At 35.0% G+C, this 27734-nt stretch overlaps 3 protein-coding genes across 5 annotated transcripts in view; 1 reads left to right on the top strand and 2 right to left on the bottom strand.

The window, feature by feature from the left end:
* The window catches only part of LOC144847861 (proteasomal ATPase-associated factor 1-like), a 103596-nt gene extending 101101 nt beyond the window's left edge, over nt 1-2495 (bottom strand). The window contains exons 1-2 of the mRNA XM_078704406.1: nt 2304-2495; nt 2079-2181 (exon numbers count right to left, since the gene is read on the bottom strand). Coding sequence (XP_078560532.1) covers nt 2079-2122 — 44 coding nt within the window. The 5' untranslated portion in view covers nt 2123-2181; nt 2304-2495. The remainder of the gene's footprint in view (nt 1-2078; nt 2182-2303) is intronic.
* On the top strand, nt 1368-17151 carry LOC144847870 (venom protein 302-like). 2 transcript variants are annotated; one of them, XM_078704422.1, is made up of 4 exons: nt 1368-1504; nt 14217-14358; nt 14905-15043; nt 15689-17151. In XM_078704422.1, the coding sequence occupies exons 1-3, from the start codon at nt 1452-1454 to the stop codon at nt 15037-15039; spliced, it is 330 nt and encodes a 109-aa protein (XP_078560548.1). In that variant the 5' UTR covers nt 1368-1451; the 3' UTR covers nt 15040-15043; nt 15689-17151. The 2 variants fall into 2 exon arrangements, with proteins under 2 accessions (XP_078560548.1, XP_078560549.1); XM_078704423.1 differs by lacking the exon at nt 1368-1504 and adding an exon at nt 6279-6433.
* Nucleotides 17152-17905: 754 nt separating this feature from the next.
* Nucleotides 17906-27665, bottom strand: LOC144847701 (farnesyl pyrophosphate synthase-like). 2 transcript variants are annotated; one of them, XM_078704191.1, is made up of 10 exons: nt 27364-27665; nt 27110-27281; nt 26389-26529; nt 26001-26081; nt 25293-25415; nt 24871-24959; nt 24039-24111; nt 23866-23943; nt 20636-20770; nt 17906-19847 (listed from the first exon to the last, which is right to left on the bottom strand). In XM_078704191.1, exons 1-10 carry the CDS (start codon nt 27558-27560, stop codon nt 19647-19649), a joined length of 1290 nt encoding a protein of 429 aa, XP_078560317.1. In that variant the 5' UTR covers nt 27561-27665; the 3' UTR covers nt 17906-19646. The 2 variants fall into 2 exon arrangements, with proteins under 2 accessions (XP_078560317.1, XP_078560318.1); XM_078704192.1 differs by lacking the exon at nt 23866-23943.
* Nucleotides 27666-27734: the final 69 nt, after the last annotated feature.

The raw sequence follows: 27734 nt of genomic DNA, 5'->3' as shown, positions 1-27734 counted from the left end.
GTCAAGCCCACTAAAACACGGTGTGTGGAAAAACACGGCGTGGGGAAAAACACGGTGTGGGGAAAAACACGGCGTGGGGAAAAACACGGCGTGGGGAAAAACACGGCGTGGGGAAAAACACGGCGTGGGGAAAAACACGGCGTGGGGAAAAACACGGCGTGGGGAAATACACGGCGTGGGGAAATACACGGTGTGGGGAAACACACGGTGCGGGGAAAAACACGGTGTGGGGAAAAACACGGTGTTGAGAAAAACACGGTGTTGAGAAAAACACGGTGTTGGGATTTAAGGAGGATTTAACAAGTCGAAAAGGAAAGTTATGAATATTAAATAAACATCAGCAACTAATTAGACAGTTTCTTCATTAACCACAGTAACGGTCACTACCAGGGTTTGTGTCAGCTCGCCAAGGCCATGTCTCAATGAGCCACATCAAAGGAATGTGCCGGAGGGCGTGCGACGTCACCCCAAATCCAAGGTAATATTGTCGTCGGGCGTCATCGGAGTTAAGTGGATAATGGAGCCTGATGACGTATAATTTTCCACCTAATTGAGCTTTAAGAGTATTAGTGCGTCGTCCAACCACAGTACAGAATGGTTATAGTACAGCACGACGACACATGACGCGTTGAAGATGGAGCATTAAAGTCCGTACGCTTTCACCTATACCGGATACTATTCTGAAGTCAATTCAGTTCAAACAAAATCACTTTATTGAGAAACCGACAACATTTCATTTTACATTCAAAGAATCAAAGAAGAGATAAAATGGAAACAGTCACAGTATCTGTACGGAATTCCTGTAAGGCCAAATTATTTGATTGGTTGGGATATATGTATTAATATGTGTAATAGGTCAGATTTTAAACCGCCAAAATACAATAGAACTCTATAGGAGTAGGCCTAAATAAAACATATATATAATATATAATATACCTATATAATAGTAGAAAAAAGTACGTAATCATTTTCATTGAAAGAGTAGTAATACCAATCTTTTTTATAAGGTAAACATTTTACTTGTGTAATATAGTTCCTTATAACCCTATAATGTTGTAGAGTAAACAGGATAGAGATAACACCTCTTAAGCAACAAGTGAACGACACGAGGGCACCTGGGAACGCGTTTATTTCGTGGAAAACGAGAGGGCAACGCCCTCATCATCACCATCCCACGCTCGTGATTTCATTTTATCAACAACAAAAAAGCGTCACCCCTCCATATTACGAAACTGATTGTTTCCGGAGAAATATTATACCACAAATTGAAAGATGAAACAGGTTATTTCCCATTCCTAATATAGGCAACCGGATTTACCCGATATCAAGAATGGGTGACTATATAAATAGCAGATCATCGTTAGAGTTTATAATACCATCTTCGCTGGTCAGAAGAAAGCACAAGGCTGTTTTTTCCTAACAACGATCTTTAATCAATAAAGTTTATCAGAATGAACAACAGAACGATTATAACGTTTTTTCTTTTGCTTGCAGTTATTTACAGGTAAGTTCTTTATTTACGGTAATTTCTACTTTCTAATTTTTACTTTTTTTTAATTGTTATTACTGAAATATTTTATAAATACGTTTCGTGTATTTAAATTAAATAACCTATTGAAATAAGTATGTATTCTGTATAAGTCTAGGGTCCCGAGAGATTTATTTACCTTACTTCTGAAAAATTCTATATTTTACGCCATAACGACCGATACGGATAAAAGTCATTGTTTAGTCAATCATTTTTACTCGATTGCTAGTCCTCTCCCAGTGCTGTATCTCCACATACTATCTATTTCCGAAGTATCATAGGAATATTTGGTAATACGGTATCTCATTTATATCACATGTGGTGTCTGTACCAAGGGTTAGGTTACTACTACTAGATACATGTGAAAAACATGTGATGTTGTATTACCAAATATTCCTATGGTACTTCGTAAATAGATCCAGTATACCAAGATTTTCACGATACAAGATTCCTCAGCAGTAAGTGAGGTAAGCAACCTACATCGATAACGATATATAGAGATTTTAAAAAGCTGACTTACTGAACTACTGTCTAAATTACGGTAACTTACCATACATATCTATACACCATGTAAACTGGTCCTTCTAGCTTCATGTTGCCTGTCTTCTGATCTCATTTCAACAGATCAATGAGTGGATAGTTAGCACCTGAAACTAATTTGCATAAATGCACCTGATTGAACCTTTTATTTTATAAATTTGTAGATTGTAGTCGATAGATTTGTCTACAGTCGCATTTATTTTCTTTTTCACAAATAAATTACTACAGTACATACTTTTTCAAATTTCAAGAAAACAAATAAATTGTTCCTGTTCGCTTGTGATAATCAATTATCAATTATTACGATTTTATCGTGTTTTTTCGTTATTTTAAGAAAAAAACAGAGGCGGCTCTAAAATCAGTGGAGGGGGTGATGCTTAACAAATATATATTTGTTTGGCCTTATGTACAGACACACACATCCAGGGAAATAGTCTACACACTCGATTGTACAGTTTACACTTTAAATACCACTCATCGTCATTAGGTATGCGGTTGATTTAAAATATTTACAGCTGAAGCTAAATAAGATTTAGTAGTTCACACAGATCAGAGAAATACGAAAGGTAAACATTGTAAATACCAACCTTTTATTCATCTTCATAGTATATCTAAAGCTTATGACATTCTCAATTCATTCTATCTGCGCAATGTTGGCCAGATCGTTGTAGTTGGATTTCCCAAAATCTTGAAGTATTATTCCAACCGTCGGTTGTCATTTGTCAATTCACTTATTTTTTAGATAACAGAATGTCACATAGGCCTACATTGCATTGTTTTAAGTCTATGATTGTGTCATGGATATCACTTCCATGATTCTCTAAAACAAACACAAACTTGAAATCTATATCGAAAGATTTCTCCAAAAATATCACATGGGTATTCTCATGATCCTGATCTAAGTATTTATATAATATCATATCTTCCGTAAGTGACGTAATTATATTTCCTAAAACAAACAAAAAATTGTTAGCTATATCGAAACTCTAAACCATTTTATTTCATAAGAAAAATCACACTGGTAAGTTTTAAATCCAATTTAGGTATATTCCTTCCGTAAGTGTAATTATAATTTCCTAAAACAAACAAACTTAAACATTATCTTTGAACAGTTTGTTTTCATAAAAAATATCACGTTGTGTATTATTATTCGAATTTAGGTATCATATCTGTGTATTGATACCACTTAAGTGTAATAACTGTTTCCGAAAGAAAACAAGAAATGGAACTGTGTCGTAAGCATTATTTTCCGGGTACCCAGGAAATGGTAGTAAGTCTAAATAGGGGTCAATGAAGGATAACTCATGAATAACTACTACGAAGTAATGGTATTTGTATAACTTTATACTAAGTACAATTGAGAATATTTCTCGGGTGGGACTCGAACCCACGACCTCCAGATCACTAGACTGGCTTTTCCACAAGTGTATTCTCGATATAAGGGCCTGATTGGTATATAGTACAATTACGTCATAGTATTACAATAATGATAAAGTTATCTATTATCTTGTACTATTTTGCTAATTTACAAACACAAAATCCAGAATAGATAACTGAATATTGAGCAGAGACAATAGGCGAAAAGAGACAGACTTTCTTTATCAGTTCTCTATGGATGGGTCATTAGTTGAAAGCAAGTAAATGTTGATACCATATGAACGAACATTTGGAAAACATATGTTCTATATTTATGTAACTGTCACGCTGTTATTGCTTCTAAATAAGGTATGTCCAATTAGTATTAAGTTTAAACATTATTTAAATTAGTACTTTCAACAAAACAATTTCATTGAATAATTTTTTTAATTAGTTATCCGCTTGGTATACCAAGCGGATAACTCCTTGTAATTGTATGAGATCAATATTTTTTTTCTGTATTATTCTTCTTTCCTTCCTTCCTTTTTGTGAGTCGTGTTCCTCTAAAATGTGTAAACATAACATTTCATAACTTTGACAACATATGGGCATTTACGTGAAGTTGTGCACCTCCTATTTTTGAATGACGTCATAGTTGCGCAACGTGACTTATGCGCAATTTTATGAATTTCAATGATTGATCATAGATTAAAAACCAAAAGTCATTTAGTATTGACACTTTGACAAAATTTAAGTCATATCAGGGGCAAACTTTCTACGGATTAAAAATGGCATGTTTGACAAGAAGTTACGCGCGCACGCGCATTTAAAATTTCAAAATGCGCAAAATTAATTTCTAATCAACTTTTTACGCGTTTCTTGTCATTTTGAGCATGTCAAAAATTCCCACGGGCGCGCAATTTTTTATGCGCGCGGTCCGCACATAGCGTTAAAAACATATTTTTTTCTCTTGAATTATATTTTTCAAGCCTTTCCCAGTGATTTTGAAAACAATTTAGACCTTTTCCAGTTTAAATAACGCCATACGAACACGTTGAATTAGACAATTCGTGCGCGTTTTTTATGAAAAAGCTTTAAAAAAAGACATAATTTTGACGATTTTTTAACAGTCATAGTTTCTAAAGTAAACCGTTAACCGTTTATTTTTATTACAAAATCTAGAAGTTGATGAGTTGTAGATATTGGATCATGCATCAATAAGGCTAAAAAAACATTGTGACGTCATCGTATGGCCACACGAATGTAAAATATAGGATTTTTGTCTCTTTCGTTATTGCTCATCACATTCAATGGAGCGCATCGCGCTTATCTGTATTCTTTTTTCTCCTACATTTATATATTGTGTAGGTCAATCAACTTTCTTTAGCATGAGATAAAAATATTTTAATTTTTATGACGTCATCATGCCTAAAAATTTTAATTACGTGGGTCATTAATTTCATCTTTACAGTAAATTTTAATCTGTAATAGCTCGTAAGAATAAAATGTGATAATCACGATTAAAACGTTTTCTGGAAGCTATTGGATTGTAGATACGAATTCATGTAAACATTTTGCCAATCGGATGTTGTGACGTCATCATATGGCCAGTTGAATAAAAAAAGTCGTATTTTCATATTTTGCGTAATAGTTCATCACATTTAAAAGGGTGCGCATCTATATTTTACGTATTCAAATTTCTTCTACACGTTAATATGTTGTTCCTGAGATAATTTCCTTCTGAAATTGCTATCTAAGTGTTTCATTTTGATACCGTCGCCATGTTAAAAATTGGAATAAATGGCGGGTCCCGTAATTTCACCTATTCTACACTGTATGTAATATGTATACAGCTTATACTGTTTGCATGTATATACTATATGACACAAAATTCAGCACTAACAGCATGTCATATTCTTCAGTTCTTGTCATAATGCCATAATCTTTATCTGTGTGCAATATTCCAACGTATGACGTGCACGTGGCGTTTGTCGTGGTGCGGATAACTAACTCGTCAAAGTGACGAGTTTCATGTCTAGTTTTTAGATTACAATTTAATTATGGTTGAAAAAACTAGGCCAACATGGGATCGGAATAAAATGATATAACGTGCGTCCATCATTAAACAATACACTATCCTTTTTTCTTCTCCTTTGACTTTCGCTACATTTATTCAAAAATATAAATAATAAATAATTAATATAATACAATATGGTGTGTAGCAACACAATCCTACACAATAATATTTCATTCATGACTTTGGAAAACGACGAAACCTGTCCTCATTTCCTAAAAAATCGACAAATGAAAGTTTTAAAACATCTGCGAACATTATACAGAAGAAGACATCGCAGAAATAAAAAGCACAATTATAATCAACATATAGAAAAAAACGCACATTTGCCTATAGTCTGGTTCTAGACGGAGTTCTGACTTAATATTAGTAAAATTATAAATATTATTTTGGCACATATGGCATTTCATACGTATACTACTTGAGCTCAGACAAAAATCGAAACGCCATAAAAAAGACAATAACTACAGACTTGGGGCAAGTTTAATTTGCCAATAGTAACGAACATTTCTTAACAAATATTAGTTTGTGTAAAATTCAATAGTTAAGTTGCGTAATATATCGACGAATAATTTAGAATAGGCCTACTGGAAGTTCATTTGAACTCAGAATAATAATAGCCGATGAATCATTTAGAAAATTCGTAATAAAATAACATAGGTATCTGTCTGCGAGTTCTGTGATTGGTTAAAATCCATCTGACTCACGACACATGCTGTGAGTTTAGACCAATAAGAGAAAAGCATAACTTGGAGGCCTTATAATATTAATACTAATAGCACAGGGGTGTGAAATCAAGTACATGAGTTGTCTGGTAGTTATTTCGGATAGTCAGCATTAAAAACGTTGCCTGTTTAATATTTTAATTAGGGATATATTATAAAGATGACCAAATATTTGGTACTTGTTGTGATGTTATCTGCTTGTCTTGCATGGTAAGTGTTATCTTATTCTTTAAAAAAAAGTTTAGGCCTAAAAACAACCGAAAACGTGGATACCTGACGGTATATTGAATCAGGTTTGGTGAGTGACAGTTATTACGTAGGTATGCACATCGTTTAGCAAGTTAAATAGTCGGTTGGTCCTCGTTTATATTTTTTTTAGTGCATCTTTCAAACTTGCGAAACAAATTCTGCAATACGAACTAAGAAGTCATGATATACGTCTGTTCTTCGAACGACGGTTTTGGAATTTGGTGTTCTTTTGAGTTATGTCATAAAGGCATAGGCCTAGTTGAGATGAAATTGAACCAGAGATGCATCTTTCTGGGCGTAACCTAGCTCAGGCCTAATAATAACACTGGGTACCATTTTACAATAAAATCATATCTTGATAAATTGTAAAGTGTATGTTAGTATAAAAGGTGAAGGAATTCCCCGCTTTGCAGGCGGTTGACAGGCAGATCTGGACTGACGCCAGACGTAACGTTACTTGCTGAGCTTTGCTACATGTTCACGGGTTAAACAGACAGGCAGATCTGGACTGACGCCAGACGTAACGTTACTTGCTGAGCTTTGCTACATGTTCACGGGTTAAACAGACAGGCAGATCTGGACTGACGCCAGACGTAACGTTACTTGCTGAGCTTTGCTACATGTTCACGGGTTAAACAGACAGGCAGATCTGGACTGACGCCAGACGTAACGTTACTTGCTGAGCTTTGCTACATGTTCACGGGTTAAACAGACAGGCAGATCTGGACTGACGCCAGACGTAACGTTACTTGCTGAGCTTTGCTACATGTTCACGGGTTAAACAGACAGGCAGATCTGGACTGACGCCAGACGTAACGTTACTTGCTGAGCTTTGCTACATGTTCACGGGTTAAACAGACAGGCAGATCTGGACTGACGCCAGACGTAACGTTACTTGCTGAGCTTTGCTACATGTTCACGGGTTAAACAGACAGGCAGATCTGGACTGACGCCAGACGTAACGTTACTTGCTGAGCTTTGCTACATGTTCACGGGTTAAACAGACAGGCAGATCTGGACTGACGCCAGACGTAACGTTACTTGCTGAGCTTTGCTACATGTTCACGGGTTAAACGCCAGACGTAACGTTACTTGCTGAGCTTTGCTACATGTTCACGGGTTAAACAGACAGGCAGATCTGGACTGACGCCAGACGTAACGTTACTTGCTTTGCTACATGTTCACGGGTTAAACAGACAGGCAGATCTGGACTGACGCCAGACGTAACGTTACTTGCTGAGCTTTGCTACATGTTCACGGGTTAAACAGACAGGCAGATCTGGACTGACGCCAGACGTAACGTTACTTGCTGAGCTTTGCTACATGTTCACGGGTTAAACAGACAGGCAGATCTGGACTGACGCCAGACGTAACGTTACTTGCTGAGCTTTGCTACATGTTCACGGGTTAAACAGACAGGCAGATCTGGACTGACGCCAGACGTAACGTTACTTGCTGAGCTTTGCTACATGTTCACGGGTTAAACAGACAGGCAGATCTGGACTGACGCCAGACGTAACGTTACTTGCTGAGCTTTGCTACATGTTCACGGGTTAAACAGACAGGCAGATCTGGACTGACGCCAGACGTAACGTTACTTGCTGAGCTTTGCTACATGTTCACGGGTTAAACGCCAGACGTAACGTTACTTGCTGAGCTTTGCTACATGTTCACGGGTTAAACAGACAGGCAGATCTGGACTGACGCCAGACGTAACGTTACTTGCTTTGCTACATGTTCACGGGTTAAACAGACAGGCAGATCTGGACTGACGCCAGACGTAACGTTACTTGCTGAGCTTTGCTACATGTTCACGGGTTAAACAGACAGGCAGATCTGGACTGACGCCAGACGTAACGTTACTTGCTGAGCTTTGCTACATGTTCACGGGTTAAACAGACAGGCAGATCTGGACTGACGCCAGACGTAACGTTACTTGCTGAGCTTTGCTACATGTTCACGGGTTAAACAGACAGGCAGATCTGGACTGACGCCAGACGTAACGTTACTTGCTGAGCTTTGCTACATGTTCACGGGTTAAACGCCAGACGTAACGTTACTTGCTGAGCTTTGCTACATGTTCACGGGTTAAACAGACAGGCAGATCTGGACTGACGCCAGACGTAACGTTACTTGCTTTGCTTTGCTACATGTTCACGGGTTAAACAGACAGGCAGATCTGGACTGACGCCAGACGTAACGTTACTTGCTGAGCTTTGCTACATGTTCACGGGTTAAACAGACAGGCAGATCTGGACTGACGCCAGACGTAACGTTACTTGCTTTGCTTTGCTACATGTTCACGGGTTAAACAGACAGGCAGATCTGGACTGACGCCAGACGTAACGTTACTTGCTGAGCTTTGCTACATGTTCACGGGTTAAACAGACAGGCAGATCTGGACTGACGCCAGACGTAACGTTACTTGCTGAGCTTTGCTACATGTTCACGGGTTAAACAGACAGGCAGATCTGGACTGACGCCAGACGTAACGTTACTTGCTGAGCTTTGCTACATGTTCACGGGTTAAACAGACAGGCAGATCTGGACTGACGCCAGACGTAACGTTACTTGCTGAGCTTTGCTACATGTTCACGGGTTAAACAGACAGGCAGATCTGGACTGACGCCAGACGTAACGTTACTTGCTGAGCTTTGCTACATGTTCACGGGTTAAACAGACAGGCAGATCTGGACTGACGCCAGACGTAACGTTACTTGCTGAGCTTTGCTACATGTTCACGGGTTAAACAGACAGGCAGATCTGGACTGACGCCAGACGTAACGTTACTTGCTGAGCTTTGCTACATGTTCACGGGTTAAACAGACAGGCAGATCTGGACTGACGCCAGACGTAACGTTACTTGCTGAGCTTTGCTACATGTTCACGGGTTAAACAGACAGGCAGATCTGGACTGACGCCAGACGTAACGTTACTTGCTTTGCTACATGTTCACGGGTTAAACGCCAGACGTAACGTTACTTGCTTTGCTACATGTTCACGGGTTAAACGCCAGACGTAACGTTACTTGCTTTGCTACATGTTCACGGGTTAAACATTTTGAAAACGTCTGTTCTTAATACTATAGTCTGACTTCTGGCATCAATTGTTAATTTATCAGACGGTAATTGACGATTTGTCTGCCATAGATTATACAACACTGTGTAATCTATTTTGTAGGTTTATGCAAAGTCTTCTTATGGGAATTCGTTTTCATTTACACATAATTACATAATCGCATTTACTTTTCATTTGCGAATAAAATCACAAAAATGTGTTTAATTATTTCAATATCTTTTTAAATCAAACATGCTTTTACGTTATACGACCTCACAAAAATACCACAAGTCGATTTTATTAATTACAATTAGGCATGACCTTACAAATAAGACCCAATTAAAGATACCTTTCCACACAATAATTAACAAGGAATGTTACCATGAAAAAATTGAAGTGACGGTACCTATCTCTTGTATGTCAACAACAGTGAAAACTCATGAGATAGATTTTGCCATGCAATTGTGACGTCACATCAATTTACGGCGACGGCTGTACGGCGAACGCGCGTGGCGATATCGTAATCTTGCGATTGTTCTGAAATCATATGTACACTTCTAATACGTTGTTAAAATATGGTTCTCGGTCAAGTTGATTAACAGAAAAAGGGGTAGTCTAGATTCTAGACAGAAATTAGTAAAAATGTAAATATTAACTACCTACTAATAACTACAGGGATATAACGAAGGAAAGTAAGTAGATGAGGTTTGGAGTTAGTTTGGAGGAGGGCCCATAGAATATCGCGTGAAGTGCGCGCTCCCCAGTTGACAACCTAAATGAAATTCTGAAAAGTTTTACCTCTATGCTCTGACATGGTTCATATTTTATTTTCTGATAAACTGTGTGCAGAGTTCATAGTATACTAGGAATATACATGAAAAAAGGACAACTCACTCCCTTTAAAATCTTTTATTATTACAACAATCCATATATTGTGTAATGAATAATCCAGCCTTATGTTCAACGAACGAACGAAATAATAAAAACATTTACAGGATCCTAAAAAAATAAGAAAATCTATTAGTTTTATAAAACATGCGATTTTGATTTTGCTTTCAGATTAAATTTTATTGAAAATATCCTTACGGATTTCCCCTAAAACGCCTATTATCTTAATCGGTATCAAAAGATTATATTTCTACAATTCAAAACAACATTTTCCTCCGGAGCTAAACCTGACATAACTATGGTAATGAGAATGTAATCCCTTGTTTTCAGCATGTACACCTGCCCCTACAACTTCATGTTATGTCTCAAATGACATTTTTATCTACAGAACATGTCATAACCTCACGTATCTTTCATCTTTGCATAGAGCACGAAGGTTGTGAACATTACTGTTTTTCCTACTTATCAGTGACATTACATCAATATATTTCCCTCTAACGTTTGGAAATCATGACATCTTCGTGTAAAGAAATTAGTTTGTAGGACTAACGTACGTCAATTAATAGATGAGTTTAATTATATTTTTGTACAAAATCCCATGTAAAATATACAGTAACTTGAAGTACATCTCCCAATTGCGAATTTCGCGATTGCAAACATTTACGAGCACCATTTGCGTTACCGATATAAAGAATTTTGTTTCTATAAAATTTGTATGCAAATCACAAATAGGCATTGAAATACATATATCCAACTGTTCACTTAAGCATCCTTATTAGGAAACCCTACAAACTTTAATTCCATTTATTTTTCAAATGAAATACGTGTTGTCAGACTTAAGCTAAAGAACCGTAGGTCTATCTTTACAATTATCTTATCTAAGTGAATACAACTAAAAACAACAAGGAAAACACCTTAATTTATTGACTTAAGTGAAATACTTAGTATTTAAGGGAGATTTCACTAAAGTGCGTGATTTGTGAAGAATACGACGACCACTGGTGAATAAAAATGCCAGGGGATCTAACAACGAATAAACACAGAAACTGAAAAAGCTTTTAAAGAAAATCGGCAACAAATGCATACCTTAGGCCTACAGAAATCGGTAAGTTTATTCGGGAGGTAAATATCTGGGGATAAGATAGCTAAAATTAGCCTACATTTAAAAGAAAGATAATATCACCCAGTGGGGATACTTGAAGTTTGTAAGGTCTGTGACCGTTATCAAGAAACGCGATACAGCAAGATGTGTATACCATGCTATGTTGTTCATAAAAGATGCTTATGTGAAATGGCATGATGCCAATCTCTTACTTAATACCATATCATAAAAGCAAGATCACAGTTAATAGAACGCCAGTGTTTTCTTCGATAGACATTTAGCTGTCTTGATTGCGCCCAATTATATCATTAACAGCAGAGTAGTTTTGCACTGTGGGAAAGTGTCTAATGTTGTGATGATTCTTCCGGGAAGCCGGGTAAGAATTATGTATTTTGGGGGTGATGCTGCATATAAAGAATCATTGTCTGCTTAGCTGCAAAATATAATTCAATAAATTCAAATGTATTATAAGGTCTGTGGCCGTTATAAAGAATAAAGTGCGCTTGGAGAATCCTTGTCACGTTGTTAATTGTTTGTATAGTGTAATTTTTTTGTAATGTGTTTTTGTATCAAAACTAAATAAATCGAATCATATAGGCCTATTGTAGGGCTATTTATAGATTAGCGGTAAATTTCGAACTTTCATAATTTCATTATGCATTGGAAATTTGCCAACAAGACCTATTAACAATAAATAAACTACGTTATTTAACATCATTGGTTTTATATAATTCTAGGTCTATATTTTTTTTAATAACATGTGTTCGGACAGTTGCTTGTTTAGACATTATCAAAACTTTGTTTTATTCTTTAAACATGAGTTCAGATAGCTCCAATTTGTTCTTATTCCATTTTCTTCCAAAATTATAATTTAAGAAATTGTAATAATGCATGTTGTATTGAATTTTCGCGGTTGTATGAAATCTTCTTTAACAGTAAATCATTTTCGCAATATTTCCGACCGTAAAATATAGGCCTTAATAGACCTATATGTATTTTATAATACCACCTAAAACAGCTCTCGGGATTCTATAATTCAGATTTATTTGTCAAATCACGTACATGAATATTGTTGTGGATCGCATGTTCCACTTATGTCAATTTAGATTTCATTTTTTCTCTAATGGATTTAGAGCGTGCTTATTTAGTGTTTTATCATATACGATGCGGTAGTAAAGAGATCATTTTTTATCCGTCTGAGTTGTATCTTACTATAGGAATGTTAAACTATCATAATAATTATATGCTAATATTATAAATACTTTACTTTTTGGTCGGAATTTATGGTAAAATACAAAAGTTTACTAAGTCATATTAGACGCTATGTTGAAATTTATTAGGAAGATACCGTACATAGATAAACAATTGCCATATATTTTTTTGATTTTATGAAATGCGTTTCATGTTTTATTCGTACGTATCTCAATAGAAATTTGATTACTTGTACAGTAGTCAAAATATATATAACCCATTGAGGCTAAAGGTCACATAAATAAGTTTATCGTATTTAGATAATCTTTATTTAATAAAAAAAAACTGTGCCAAGATGAGGAATTACGAATAGGCTACTGCTTGACCACATTAAGTCCAGTGCGAGCGATAAATAACTAAACCATATTTACAACATTGCATCATCTCCATCCTACAATGTACTAATGCTATCTAACATTTCGTAATTATTAATACTATACTTTTACTGTTTTCAATCTGTTTCTTATTTCATTTTTTTTATTGTAACCGCTTTATTAATTCGAAAACATTAACATTATATATTATGCCGAATTGTAAACATATTACTATGCAACTATTAAATGAAAACCCATGGGAATACAAATATGATATTCATATTTTTCAACCGCCAACATATTTAATAGGATGGTGTTCATATACACCCACTGTTCAAACACGAGATCACCTCAGGGCAGAAAACAGTGAAGTTTACAAATTCAATTCGCGTTCCGTCAATTAATGGAAATTTGCTATGCTAACATAAACAGTATTTCCGGGTAGATAAACACCAATGTCGATTTGGCCACTTTTGATGTTGACGCTAAGACGCCGTTTATAAAGCTTTTGTAAACGTTTTTTGCGTCGCCTCTAGCCTTCCGTGGTTTATGAATACAAGCCACTGCGACCCCGCTGCTTCGTATTATTACGGTGATAAAAGTTGGATGACCGATTAAAACATTTTCTTCATAAAAAATATCTGAAAATATCAGTTGCATCATGAAGAAATAAGTTATATTTTTCTCCATCGTTGGGCATAACCTTCTTAAGGAATAAAAAAACTATCTGTCTCAATATAGGTAAAATGGAATAATAATCAGATTCAACCACACAATGTTTAAAAAACAGACAAGCGCTTGTAAAAGTTTGACCACTCGTCAGCTTTGTTCTAGTCCATATCACCAGCGACAATAATAAAATACATAAAGCTTGGTTCCCACGAGGACGCAACGCTAGGACGTAAGCCCAACCCAAGCGATTTCACCAATGAAACCCCAGCTTAACTTACGAATGCGCACAAAAGCAGTGTGCCAGTTACAAGATTCAAAAAGTTGACGCGCGCATACAAGAGCCGTACACAGCACGCCACGTTTGTGCCGTCTGTATATATCAACATTATAGATGATGTCCAAACTATTTGTTTTAAATCATGAAATTATTTTATTTACAAAAATGTTTGTTTGTTTACAGTGTAAGTGCTAATCGGTGTCGATGCAAAGCATACAGACGTTCAATGTTGACGCAATACTGTAGTCTTCGTACTCCAAAGCGATGTCCTGGCGGAGCACGAAGGATATCAGATATGTGCGGGTGCTGTGAAGTTTGTCCAAAGGTAATACCATTTTTTTCAACGAAAAAAAACATTACAAACTATGAAAATGTAGCTTACTGTACACCCACCAATACAAAATAGAAAAAGATGACTGAAGAGGTCCATACGTGCTTCGCCCTATTAATATTATAACCGAGGTGTTCGGTATTTTCCAAAAAAATCGTTATCATATTTATTTGCATATACTCAGGTTAACAAGTAAACAAAAATGTAGTTATTGCAGCGACTTCAACTGTAATTTTGCCTTACCAAAGGGTTAAAGTGTATAGTTACTGCAGAAACTGCAATTGTGACTTGGTTACCCAAACAGGTTAAAGTGTATAGTTACTGCAGCAACTGCAATTGTGACTTGGTTACCCAAACAGGTTAAAGTGTATAGTTACTGCAGAAACTGCAATTCTGACTTGGTTACCCAAAAAGGGTATAGCTAACATAGCTACTTCAGTCAGCGACTTGGGCAGGAAAGGTTAATCTGGTGACAACCGATTATAAAAGGATGAGTAAATGATTTGTTTTAAAATTACTTTACTTTTGTTTAAACTCTAGATGGTTGGTCAGTCATGTATGGGTCCATACGGGGTTCTTGGAGCTTGTAAAAGGGGACTAACGTGTACATCTCGAAAGGGTAACCAAATTCCATACACGTTTGGTTTAACGCCAAGAGGAAAATGTAGGAACTAGTATGGTAAGTACCGTTACAGTAGAGCCCTCCTTTGGAACACCCCAAATTTATAAGACACCCTGTTTAAAAGGACACTTTTTCGTGAAACGAAACGTGGGGCAATATGCTTTAACACTACAACCAACCATTATTAAAGTCTAATTTCCTCTAGGCGAATTTGTTCGCAGGCATCGAAAGCACCAGCTTATACGCACGCGAATTCATGTTACGTTTCCATCTTCCAAATCCCTCTCTATACGCATGACGTGTACAAGCAGACGCTTTCGATTCGCGCGAAAAAAATTCCCCTAGTGAGAAATAGGCTTAGGCTATACACTCCTATTAAGAGGTCACTATGTTGGGCCATGAAGGTGTTTTGCTACTGTAGATAGATGATTGAAAATGAAATTGTACAAAAAATGTTGCATTACATTTTACCTTGAAATATGCCAAACAGGGAGTTGAGTGTCTTGTAAAGAGAATGGAGTTTTCGATAGACGAGAAAAGCCAGGACAATGTTTTCAATGAATTTAAATGTTTAGTAAAAAGTAAAAAAAATGCGTAATGCGTTTATTTACTGTTAGTTACTTGTTACTTGTTAGTCTAAATATAATAGTTATTTTAAAATCAATTGACTGAAAATATTATTTCCAATTTTCTTCACTCCAGGTTGTCATTAGCTGTCTGGACTTCCAATTCATCAACACACGAGATATGGAATATTCGCAGTAAATTGCGGTTCAGGAGACAAACGGGAGAGGAAAGCGGGTATACGATTGTGATGACGTTTACATCTGTACAACCACTATCATTAAAAAAAATGATTACGTCATCAATCAAAATGTTAAAAATGGTTGTTTTACTGGAGAAGAATTTTTTTTCACTCTTCCCTGATTTTACCACATTACGTAGTAAACAATTATCGTCAATATAAAGCTTGTTTCCCAACGCAAGAACGTAGACGTGATGCAATCAAGAGTTGACCAATGACAGGCGACAGTTAGAATAATCCATCGTTTGTGATTGGTCAAATCACTTACGTCGCAACGTCACGCCATTGCGTTGCGTCTCTAGTGGGAACCAAGCATTATAAGATAGTCCGTAAACATGAATCTTTTGTTTTGATTAAATTTACTTTCAATTGATACAAATTAATTTCTTTGAATTAAATTCAGAATATAAGACGAAATACGATAAAGAAAAACACAGTAAAAGTATGACAAAGTTTTCGTCGAAAACAAACTCTCTTTGAGTTTATCTTTAAATTGGAATAAGTTAGTGATATGCTTCTAGTGTTTTTAGAAGGTGTTCTTTTTAGAAGAATAAAAGTTACTTTCTTTCAACAGAAGATAAATTCAACATGTGTATAATTTTATTTATGTAAATAATATAGATTAAATAAAAGTATTTATTAGATTTTGTATCGTTATATAATAGTTCAAACGCATTAGAATGTAAGCGCAATTTTGCTATACAGTATTGGCCAAAAGAAAGATTCAACTTGTTGCAATTTTGCTAGGTAAACATTACGTTGTTAATCAAAGTATTAGGGCATATATTTAACCAAGGCAATCTAACAACAAGATACTGAGCTCGGAATGCGAAGATAGGAAATCGTAACAGTCCTTTGATCTTATGTCTGGCTGCGACAAATGTACCGTATAACAGTGTATTCTCCGCGGGCCACGGTGTATTTTAAGGGGCGTGGAACTGATCGTGTCGAAGCCACGCATAACCCTTTGATCTCAGAAGTTCAGCATCCTGTTGTTGATTGCATTGGTTTAAACATCTAGGCTATCTATATAACTGGAGTTTCCGTAGCTACATTCCTTGTTATCTAATTTATTGGCATTGACAAATTGTAAAAGCTCATAAGGATATCACTTTTACAATTGTTTATAAATCGTTTTATTTTGTAGTGGCGTTGTATAATATATTGCTTTAACTTTAGGTAGTTACAAAGCTACCGCGCATCTTCCAATAAATCTCCTGCTAACGACCCGAATAATAATTTCCTTGCATATAGCAAAGCATTTTATACGAGTGATTCTAAAATATCAGGTTGTAGAGTTACACATTTTTATAACCGATGTATATTTATGTTTATGAAATAATAAAAGTTAAGATAATAACATTTTTGTTAATTTGTTTATTATAAAGTTTCAATTGTGTGTATACGAAAAAAAATGTATGTTCTTTGGAACAAATGGCCAGCTATAATAAACCGTAGGCCAATTACAGAACGAGGTCTTTTGAAAGTACCGTATTTCAACATAAGATTATCACTTACTTATTGTAATATCATTAAATAGATAGTATTTATAAATCGTGGGTAAAATTAAGTGCATAAAAAGCAAGTAAAAACAGGGAGAAAATGTATTTGTTTTCACCTGCCTGGTAAAACCGGTGGCGGAATCTTGTCAAAAATGTTGAGACATGGCGGCTTAAAACAACGAGATACATTCCAATCAAGTTCGACACCGGCACGGCACTGGTTTTACAAATGACCAGATACCACTGACCCACTTTTGACCCTGTAACGACAACGCCTCGGATTCACGTTACACGACAAAAAATTAAAATCACGATTGGTCTCATTAGTGATATGATGCACCGTCCCGTGGGGAAATTGCCGAATGTTTAGCTTATTAATTAGGCCTATGACTAAATTCGGGTGTAAATTACAACGTGCATTAGCGTTAGCTCTGTCTACACTATCAAACTAGTTTGAAAAAAAAAGTGTGATGTGCCCAAATATGGTAATGATATTCTCAAATATGGTAGTGATATGACATCACCATGTCCATATTTTTTGTCACATAAAGTTTGATAGTGTAGACAGAGCTTTAGGCCAAAGTGCACGATAAAACTCAATGCAACTCTCCTGAAAGTAATTCATTCATTAATTTCTATCACAATGGAAAACTTATGTAATGGGTATTTTTAAGTTTAAATGGCTGAGAAAAAGATGAACTATTTATATGGTCAGAAGGCTTTTCTAGTTATATTTAGAAGGCCAATATATGGCAAACAGATTAATTTTATAACTTTATTTTAGAAATAACTTAACAACAAAATACAAATTTAGTACTGTTTATTCTTTAATTACAATATGTATAATGCATATATCATATAATATTGATACGTCTATCTTTAGCAAGAATTCCAGACGCGATACTTTTATACATTTTAAACGGCGAAAAGAGAAAACTTAAATTTGATTATACTTAAAAAAAATGATATATACACGGTAAACAAAAAATAATGTCGAAGAAGTTGATCAAACCGAACCAGCAATTTCGGATTGCTACACATGTCTTGGTATAGTTCAATTAAATAGTCTTTAACACCCTACGTGATGGAACGATTATCATATAATGAACTTGATGCTTATCGAAGAAAATAAAGCGTTGAACACCATCCAATATTGAAATGTGAAATCATAAATCTACGGAATTAAATTCCTCGGGCTATTAATACATACATAACATAAATATGGCTTGCAGATGTTTGTTAGGTAACAACATGTCATGTTTGTTTTGCAAAATCTGAGTAACAGTTAGATGTAATTATAAAAACAAATTCCTTTCACTTATTAATTGACAGAATTAATCGCTTTACAACATCTGTAACACTGCGCGCCAGATGGATATATGCCAATTCGTGTATGTTTATAGTAAACTGTATAACACCTTGTTGTTCAATGGAAGGTGCAATATAAAACAAAGCCAATTCGTGTATGTTTATAGTAAACTGTATAACACCTTGTTGTTCAATGGAAGGGGCAATATAAAACAAAGCCACTTCGTGTATGTTTATAGTAAACTGTATAACACCTTGTTGTTCAATGGAAGGGGCAATATAAAACATATATTAAATTATAGAGAAATATAAAAATAATGTTGGAAAACTTAAGCTAAATAAGCCTAAAATGACATGATTAAAAACGTGCTCTTCAATTCGTTGTTGAGTGGCAGTTAGACACAAAATAATAGGCTTATGGTAGGAGTGATGTGTATAGTCGTAGATTGAGCAGAATAATTTAAGTGTATCTTGGTTATGGAAACTTTTTTCCGATTTCTCGTTGTCTTTTCCCCCGAAGTACGAGCGCATACAAGCATTATGGAATGGAATTGAACGATCGACCAATCATGATGTATTAAAATTGTTTTATGCTTAGAAGATGAAATTTGCCTTTCAAGCTCTGTCTACAATATCAAACTAGTCTGACAAAAGAGGTGTGATGGGCCCAAATATTGAAGTGATATTCTCAAATATGATAGTGATGTGACATCATGTTTTTGTCACATAAAGTTTGATAATGTAGACTGAGCCTATGATAGCATTTATCAAGATCAAGGGTCAGTTCAGCTGCTAACCTCTAGTTTGAAAAATGAGGTTCATTCGAACCCCACGAATTTCCTGGCTATGGGTTTGAAAATGCACCATACATAAAGACCTGGCTGTACCTTCATTCGATACAGCCAATTATGGATGGTACTGTAATTGATGGAAGACCTGTATCTCTTGTTTTTACACTTTACACTCATCATTAGTGTAAAACAGAACTTACAGATTGATTGACATGCAAAGTCTTTCAATAATTATGTTTCACACTGAAAACAAATTATTTTTCTCGTTGAAAGATTCTTGCAGCATATTCGAGAAACAGCTGTTTTGGTAGATCACTTTTCATATTATCTATTTCACGCTGAATGTCCTCATAACTTTCTAGCTCAAATTTCTTATAAATGGATTCAATTTGTAATTCACGATAAATAGTTTTAACGATGGCAACACTTATAGGATCATCCAAACCATAGTTGGTCTGAAAAAGAAAATGTCCACTATAAATTGTTCATTCGGCACGTTTTTATACTCCGACCTTAATTAAAAGATGTTAATAGTAGAGCTTTAGTTTGGTGGTTAGCATGCTTGCCTTCCAATCCTGACCTAGTGTCAGGGTTGTAACTCACGATTCTTTCAACTCCACAGCCTCAAAATGAGACTTAGTTTATAAGCACGATAAATTATAAAATAGTTTATCCATACTGTAATTGGTTATTGATAATTACTCGCTGTTGGATGCGTATGACATACAAAAATTTAAAAAATTAAAATGTCAATTTGCACCAGCTTATTTTTATTCACGATGTATCAACACGGTGGGATAGGAAGCAAGCACACTCAAATATACTGTTTTTCAACACACATTTAGTTGATACGATCCTTTTCTTTTGGAAATTTGTCAACAAATTATTTGTATAGAATGTGTAGAAAAATGAACACCTCAGGGGCATTTTATTTGTTAGGTTTGTGTTCGCACTCCCACATTTCAAAAGACAAGGCCTTTTCTGTGCAATGCAATTAATCCAGGATGAAAACCTCAAACGGCATTCAGTAGCTTTCATTTTTTCAATTTCCTTTTGAGGGGGAGGTAGGGGGAGGGGTGGTTGTGGGTATATGATCGGGTCCTAAAAATCCTTCTCATTTGTGACTTATGCATCTCAGATGCTTTGTTAATATCTTTCCTTGACATTTAATACTTCTACCTCCTATTCCTAACTTAAGAATAATTAACTATACTAACAAAAGAAAAATAAATGAATCAAATACCTGTAAGGCTTTTCTCTGATCCTCATTGGCCAATTTCAAAGCTTGCACTATAAGCCAACTGCACTTGTTTTCTTCTATATCTGTTCCTACTTTACCAATTGTTTCTGGCTCACCATAACAGTCTAGATAGTCGTCCTATCAAAAAAAGTTCAGAACAATTTAAGTCAAAAGTGTTATTTCAAATATTAACTTATAAACTTAATACTTTTCTGTTGCAAAAAATGATTATAATGCCTTGATGACATGTATACAAAACTTAGTACTATACAACAATAAAAAAACCACTGTTAAACAAAAATATTGCATAAAATATCTTATTAACCTTAAGATTGTATTTCCTAATTATTGTAAATAAGTATATCTAACCTATAGCCATCAGGTATGAATGCCAGGCTAGTGATCTGGAGGTCATGGGTTCGAGTCTCACCCAATAATTAATCTCAATGTACTTTCACAAACATCTGACCAAGTATACAATTTATACTAAGTAAAGCGACTACATAATCACAACCTATGAAACTTTTTATTTATTTAACTTATTATTTTATAGCTGTTGGAAGTACTATGGAATCTAGTAAATATTTAAATTTGCTGTAGTCACGGAAGCTATCACAACAGCAATATGGTTACCAATAATTGTGTACATGCATGGATATTTGAGAGGCTCTATCTATTCTTCCCTTAAATTTCGTTAAACAGTTGAAACACAAGCACACAAAGGACTAGGCATGGGTGGAGATAGACAGACACAGGCCACCAAAGTCATGTTTTAAGGTCAATAAGGACTAATTTTAACATAGCACTCCACAATGAAACCTTCAAGTACCATAAAGTATTGTTTTTTCTCACCCACTTACTAACGTTTGACACCCACCCCCACAATAACATTTGACACCCACCCCCACAATAACATTTGACTCCCACCCCTAACACTTCCCTACCTACATCTTTGAATAGGTTACATTACTGCTGCTAATGATACTACAGAAGTATAAACACATTTCTTTAACACCTTTCTACCCTTTTACTAGTATATCACCTGTATCAATCATTTTTGTAATTAACTGTCAAAAACTGACACTACATGTGTGTCATCCATTCTTTTTGGATGAAACTTTAACCCCACTATAGAACGTTTATACCATCCCAAGGCACACCACCTTTGAGGCCACAGTTGGTGCCAGAAATTTGAGATTTATGAATTTCTCTTTTATTGAATGCATATACCCTAAAAACAAAACATAAACCCAAATGTCCAAAAGACCTAGAAAGTCGAAAGTTCATACAATTTATGTCACATAATCAAAAATGTCTCAACAAAATATAATAAAAATTGATTTATATTTATTAATGATTTTATTATTATAGCTCCAAACATGCTAGAATAAAAATGAGAAGATGGTACATATTAAAGTACTACTATTCGCACTTTAATTTCTGAGACTAGAGACGAGTTGGCGTTTTGTGTTCCAGTGACTCCCGGTAAAGGTCACTGGGTCATGCTGTCCGCAATGAACTCTCCGGCTCAGTAAAAGTAGTATAATTAGTTTTCCAGAGATTTCATTAACTAAGCGATAAGAAATATTATCCCTGCTGAAAAACTAATTTTACCAACAATTTTTTGTTAAATAGGAAATTTTAACGTCACATAATAGTTATTCACTTTTAAATGGATTGATAAATAAACAGAATTTTAAGAAAAAAAGTAGTTAATGAGAATGAGAAGCCTATCGTTTCTGGAAGTGAACAGGTTTCTGATTAAATGTAACTGCTTACTTTGTCTTATTATAAGCAAAATCATACTTTTTTGTAGCAAAAGTAAATAACTTTATTCAAACTATAAAATGGCCTATTCAAAGTTTGATTATATTCTATATTTTGGGGGACAATACATTACATAAGCTTTTTCCACTGCACTTTATTATAAAACGAACTGGTGTTATTCTGAAAGTTTTACCAAAAAGAGGGATTGGGGTTTAAAAGAAAAAACACTTTTGACCTCTCTTCTACTTGTTACTAAGCCCTGTATATAAATTACTGTAGTTGGTAACCTTTGTTCTAGAAAACTTTAGGAGTAATAATGGCAAACCAACATCTGGAATGCTGATAATTGTTTTAAAATACTTTTTTAATGCACTACACCTTACATAATCAAATTGTTAATGGTCTGACACAGATCTAATAGCATAGTTAAGTGTACTTTGCTTTTAATACTAGGGAAAGATAATTTTCATCGTTTTTTTATTTTCCAGAAAATACTTAACACAACTTAAAGTACATTGTTGATTGCTAAATGCTTCCACTTTTAATATTATGAAACTTAATCTGTCAATTTACAAACAAATGACGAAAACCTTCCCAAATGCACTTTACGAAAATCATTTCAAGGTCTGGCTGTTGCAGAATGTTTATCTGTTTAAGTGAAAGTAGCTAGTGATATAGAAAGTGTTTATACTAAATATAAATTGCTTTACTTACATTTCAATATTACTACACAGTGTTTCAAAATTTAGCAGAGGCCTTGAATTGGTGTATGTAAGTCTATTTAGAAAGTCTGAATGGGTGTACAGTATATGGAAGTCTATATAGCCAGTCTGAATGGGTGTATATGGAAGTCTATTTAAACAGTCTGAATGGGAGTATATGGAAGTCTATGTAAACAGTCTGAATGCATTTATATGGAAGTCTATGTAGGCAGTCTGAATGGGAGTATATGGAAGTCTATGTAAACAGTCTGAATGGGTGTATATGGAAGTCTATGTAGACAGTCTGAATGGGTGTATGGAAGTCTATGTAGGCAGTCTGAATGGGTGTATATGGAAGTCATGTAGGCATTCTGAATGGGTGTATGGAAGTCTATGTAGGCAGTCTGAATGGATGTATATGGAAGTCTATGTAGACAGTCTGAATGGGAGTATATGGAAGTCTATGTAGGCAGTCTGAATGGGTGTATATGGAAGTCTATGTAGACAGTCTGAATGGGTGTATGGAAGTCTATGTAGGCAGTCTGAATGGGAGTATATGGAAGTCTATGTAGGCAGTCTGAATGGGTGTATATGGAAGTCTATGTAGACAGACTGAATGGGTGTATATGGAAGTCTATGTAGACAGTCTGAATGGGAGTATATGGAAGTCTATGTAGGCAGTCTGAATGGGTGTATATGGAACTCTATGTAAATCGTCTAAATGGGTAAATGTGTAATAAATAGTTTCAATAATTTGTTCTTTACCTGAACTTGAAAGAAGTGGCCCATCTTCAAAAGAATTTCTTTAGCTTGGTTGTGTGTTGGTTCATCACAGATCCCAACCTAAAAAACCAATATATTTATACCAAATTTTTCGTTATACATTTAGCCACTTAGTTAAAATCTACAAACGGAAGTTTTGAATAAAGTGTACTTACAAGATATAATGCAAGCGCCACTGGCATATAGAATGAGTAGAAACCTGTTTTCCACTTTACAATGGCATCATATCTAGATTCACAAACGAAAATAATAAAAATGTTGACATTTTATATTATATATATCTTATGTAGATAAATCAAAAGGCAAACTACTGAAAAAATGGCAATGCTGTGCATATCAGTGAATGAATCTGGACAAATAAAATAAGCAAAAGCTAAATCAAAACAATAAACAGCCAGAAAGAAATTGCAGAGCTTTTTGGGAGCACTAACACACTATAAACATATTTTACTTTGGAAGGTTGTTACAGTAAATAGAGGGCGTTGTAACTATATTGTAAAACTTTCTTTATACATTATTTAATTGTAGAACTGAGTTACATGATAAATTGAAATTTAGAAGCTTTGCATTGTAGTTGTACATTTGTCAACTCTTTAGGCAATTCTGAAATCAAGACAACAACCCTAATCTTCTGAATTCTCTTGTGTATCTTTAAGCAAGGCAATCTAACAAGAGGAAACCATAGAAACTCATAACAATCATTTGATCTTATGTTTGACTGAGAAAAATACTAAATAACAGTACTGTACTATGTACACATTCTCTGCGACATTGACGCCTTTGATTAGTGCAAACAAATTCGCCTTTAAATCGACTTTAAAGGGTGTGGAACTGTGTCGCAGTCACAGATAAACCCTTTGATCTCTGGAGCTCAGCATCCTGTTAGATTGCTTTGATTTAAATGTCTATAACAATTTACTCAAATTAGCATTCCCATATACAGTATAACTATACTAGCACTCCTACGTCGGTTTGTCATTGCCTCACCTTTCTTCGGTAAACCTAGTCAGGTCAGTATTGTCATTCGGTGAGGTTAGAAGGTCAAGCGACTGACCAATCGTAGTCTGTTGTAGCACCTATTTAAACACACAAAAAAGAAAGAAATCAAACTACATGTTTAATGAATTAAACTACAAACAAAAAGATTATTATTCTGAAAACTTCTTGGCTGTGAATGTGCCTTTATAGCTGTCTTTGGTTTGAATATAATTTCAAAAGAGCACAACACTGGGACTGATAATGATGTACAAATACAATACAAATACAATTTACCAGCCAGTCCCCGGGACTACAACAATTATATAAACTCTACAATAACAGGTAGATGCATGGCAACTACAGCTAACACATATTCAAAACACAACGCAGGGACTTTGGGATGTGTTTCCTCACTGTATACTTCAACATACCATATCAAATAGTTCTACCAAATAAATGTAGCATGGATCATCTTTAAAATTACTTCTTAAAATGGAGTGTATACTTGAATACAGCAGGAATGCGTCATTAAATCCAGAAAGTCCAACACCATTCTATAAAATAGTTTCAAAAAAGTTTTGATGTTTAAAGGCACCATGACCATACCTGCAATTTTTGACTATTTGTAAAAATAATGCATATACTGTACATAACTTTAAAAACATTAAAACAGGTCATTTCTTGTCTTAAATGAGTGTTCTAAGGATAATTATGATAAAAAGAGTAAATGCACTACTTAAGTAGTGCATTGCAGTAGTAAATGTTCTCTCGTAGACGTCTCTAGGCCAAGCTTAGTTAGGTTTAGTTTTGTCGGCCTAGCTGGTAAAGAGCCGTAACGTACGAACATCGTATGCTAACTATAGGCCTATACTGACGTTGTCCCGTTGCTTAATTACTTGTCTTAATAATTGAGGAAGACCTGGTATTTATAGAGGGCCGCTTAAATCATTAGAATCAACTTATTTTTCACATTTTTAACCAATTAAAGATGAAAGAATTATCGCAATAGGGCCATATAGTAGTGGCTTTAACTTTTGGTTTGCTATAAGATGAAAACTGAAAAGGTGAAACTTGTGTATTATGTAGAGTACGTTGGAAATTATACACTACATCTACAAAATTAAACATACAATTCTTACAATTTTATACCAACATGGTTTCCCTCTCCTCATAGTTGACTGGTCCATGATGTCATCGGCAACAAGAAAACATGCTTGTAACTGAATGTATAAGAAATTGACAATAAAAAGTTAAAATGGCATTTACAAAAATAGGGTAGGAAATAAATGTGGTCAGATGTCCAAACTTTAAACTTTATGAAAACATAGCCAAACAGTAGAGGGTGCTAAAATTTTGTTTGTTACTTTACAAACTGAGGGCGCTATTTAAGAAATACTTAGATTTTCATAGTAAACATATGCCAGGTGCAATTATATCTTATAATATCTCTAAACACATTATATTACTGTGCAAAAGCGTGATATAATTATTACTATTACTTAAAATTTCAAACATTATACTCCTTACCAACTCAACACACCAGCCTAATAAAACGGCTTTCTGTTGGTTTTTGTCTGTCAATTGATCCGGTGATGCTAGTAGATTGAAGGAACTTAAAACTATCATTGCACGATTCATTTTACCTCCAAACACATTGTAATCAATCATCTGAAAGATAAATTTAAGAATTTATGATTTCTCTTCTAAACATAAAATTGAACACAATACTACACAGAAAACTTTTAAGTTTAAAATTCATTAAAATGAATTTTTATCAGCATGATTCAATTCACTATAAACCTAATGTCATTTGTGCAATTTTGTTAATTCATTGGTAACTAGAGAATAAATGAAAAAAATGCTTTTGTGTTTTCAAATACTTTAATGTTGTTATGATTAAACCAGGGAGTTGTACAACTCCCTGTTTATAACTTTGTACACTGGACCTATGGTTTATAAATTATAGTCCTTATCCGAGAAGACTTGTTCCACCATCAGAACTAGGAGCTAGTTGGCCTCGAACCCATGTCGATATTGTTGCTCTTTTAGGTACAGTAAACGGCGGCCCTGTCTTAACCGCTCGGCCATTTTACCTCGCTTGGAGGTATAAAATTATATTTTATAGCTCCATGATTCAAGGATGGTTTGAACACAGACGTGGGACACAACATCAAAAAGTTGGAACTAATATAGGATTTATCATAATAATGACACTCTGAAAAAAGTAAAATAATATTACATGCCTTACTTGATCTAAATGTACAACAGCATCTTGTATTTCATTCCGACACTCGCCTTCCCTCAGATGACCAGTAGCCTCTTTAAATTCTTCTTTGAATTTGTTTTCATTGAAATATTTACTTGGTTTATGTGTAGACGTTGAGAAATTATTACAGGATTCTCTTTGCGTCGAAGGCAACCTAGATAAGTTAAAGATAATTAAGCGTATACTCTAAAATATCATAATAAACAAACACAAAGTCTAAGCCGAGGCCTACCTACCTCAAATGTTTTAATGCAGTGGAGCAAGCCGATAATTCACGGGAGCCAACAACAAACGGACAATGGCTAGTGAAGGGCCTAGGCATAAGCCAATATTTACATCGGAAATATGCTGATTCAGAACCGAGAAGGTGGTAAATACGTGGTACCATACAAAAATCTATTTTCTCAAACATAAATTTTGAATTTCTTATCATTTTTATACAATGATTAATGTAAAAGGAATATTTCAAAAATATTGTTTTTGAACTTCGCTCGTTTTTGACAAGGCACTTCCGTGTTACGGTGGTATGGCGTGCCAATAGTGCCTTTTTAGCAATTGTTTCCTATTATACTGGGGATCTGCAAATCTGAATGTTTCTTTTCAAATA

Source organism: Antedon bifida, chromosome 7 (assembly GCF_963402885.1).
Source record: "Antedon bifida chromosome 7, ecAntBifi1.1, whole genome shotgun sequence".
Classification (NCBI taxonomy): domain Eukaryota; kingdom Metazoa; phylum Echinodermata; class Crinoidea; order Comatulida; family Antedonidae; genus Antedon; species Antedon bifida.
Note: the sequence above shows the minus strand (reverse complement) of the source record. Positions and strands in the feature narration are given on the sequence as shown.

What these genes read in the sequence shown, in the direction of transcription:
- LOC144847870 (XM_078704422.1), top strand. Translation starts at nt 1,452, where the DNA reads ATGAACAACAGAACGATTATAACGTTTTTTCTTTTGCTTGCAGTTATT. An exon ending in TTGCTTGCAGTTATTTACAG is followed by an intron (nt 1,505 to 14,216) that starts GTAAGTTCTTTA and finishes GTTTGTTTACAG; the next exon opens with TGTAAGTGCTAATCGGTGTC. An exon ending in GCTGTGAAGTTTGTCCAAAG is followed by an intron (nt 14,359 to 14,904) that starts GTAATACCATTT and finishes TTTAAACTCTAG; the next exon opens with ATGGTTGGTCAGTCATGTAT.
- LOC144847701 (XM_078704191.1), bottom strand. Translation starts at nt 27,560, where the DNA reads ATGATAAGAAATTCAAAATTTATGTTTGAGAAAATAGATTTTTGTATG. An exon ending in TGGCGCTTGCATTATATCTT is followed by an intron (nt 23,944 to 24,038) that starts GTAAGTACACTT and finishes TTGGTTTTTTAG; the next exon opens with GTTGGGATCTGTGATGAACC. An exon ending in GCCACTTCTTTCAAGTTCAG is followed by an intron (nt 20,771 to 23,865) that starts GTAAAGAACAAA and finishes TTTTTTTGATAG; the next exon opens with GACGACTATCTAGACTGTTA.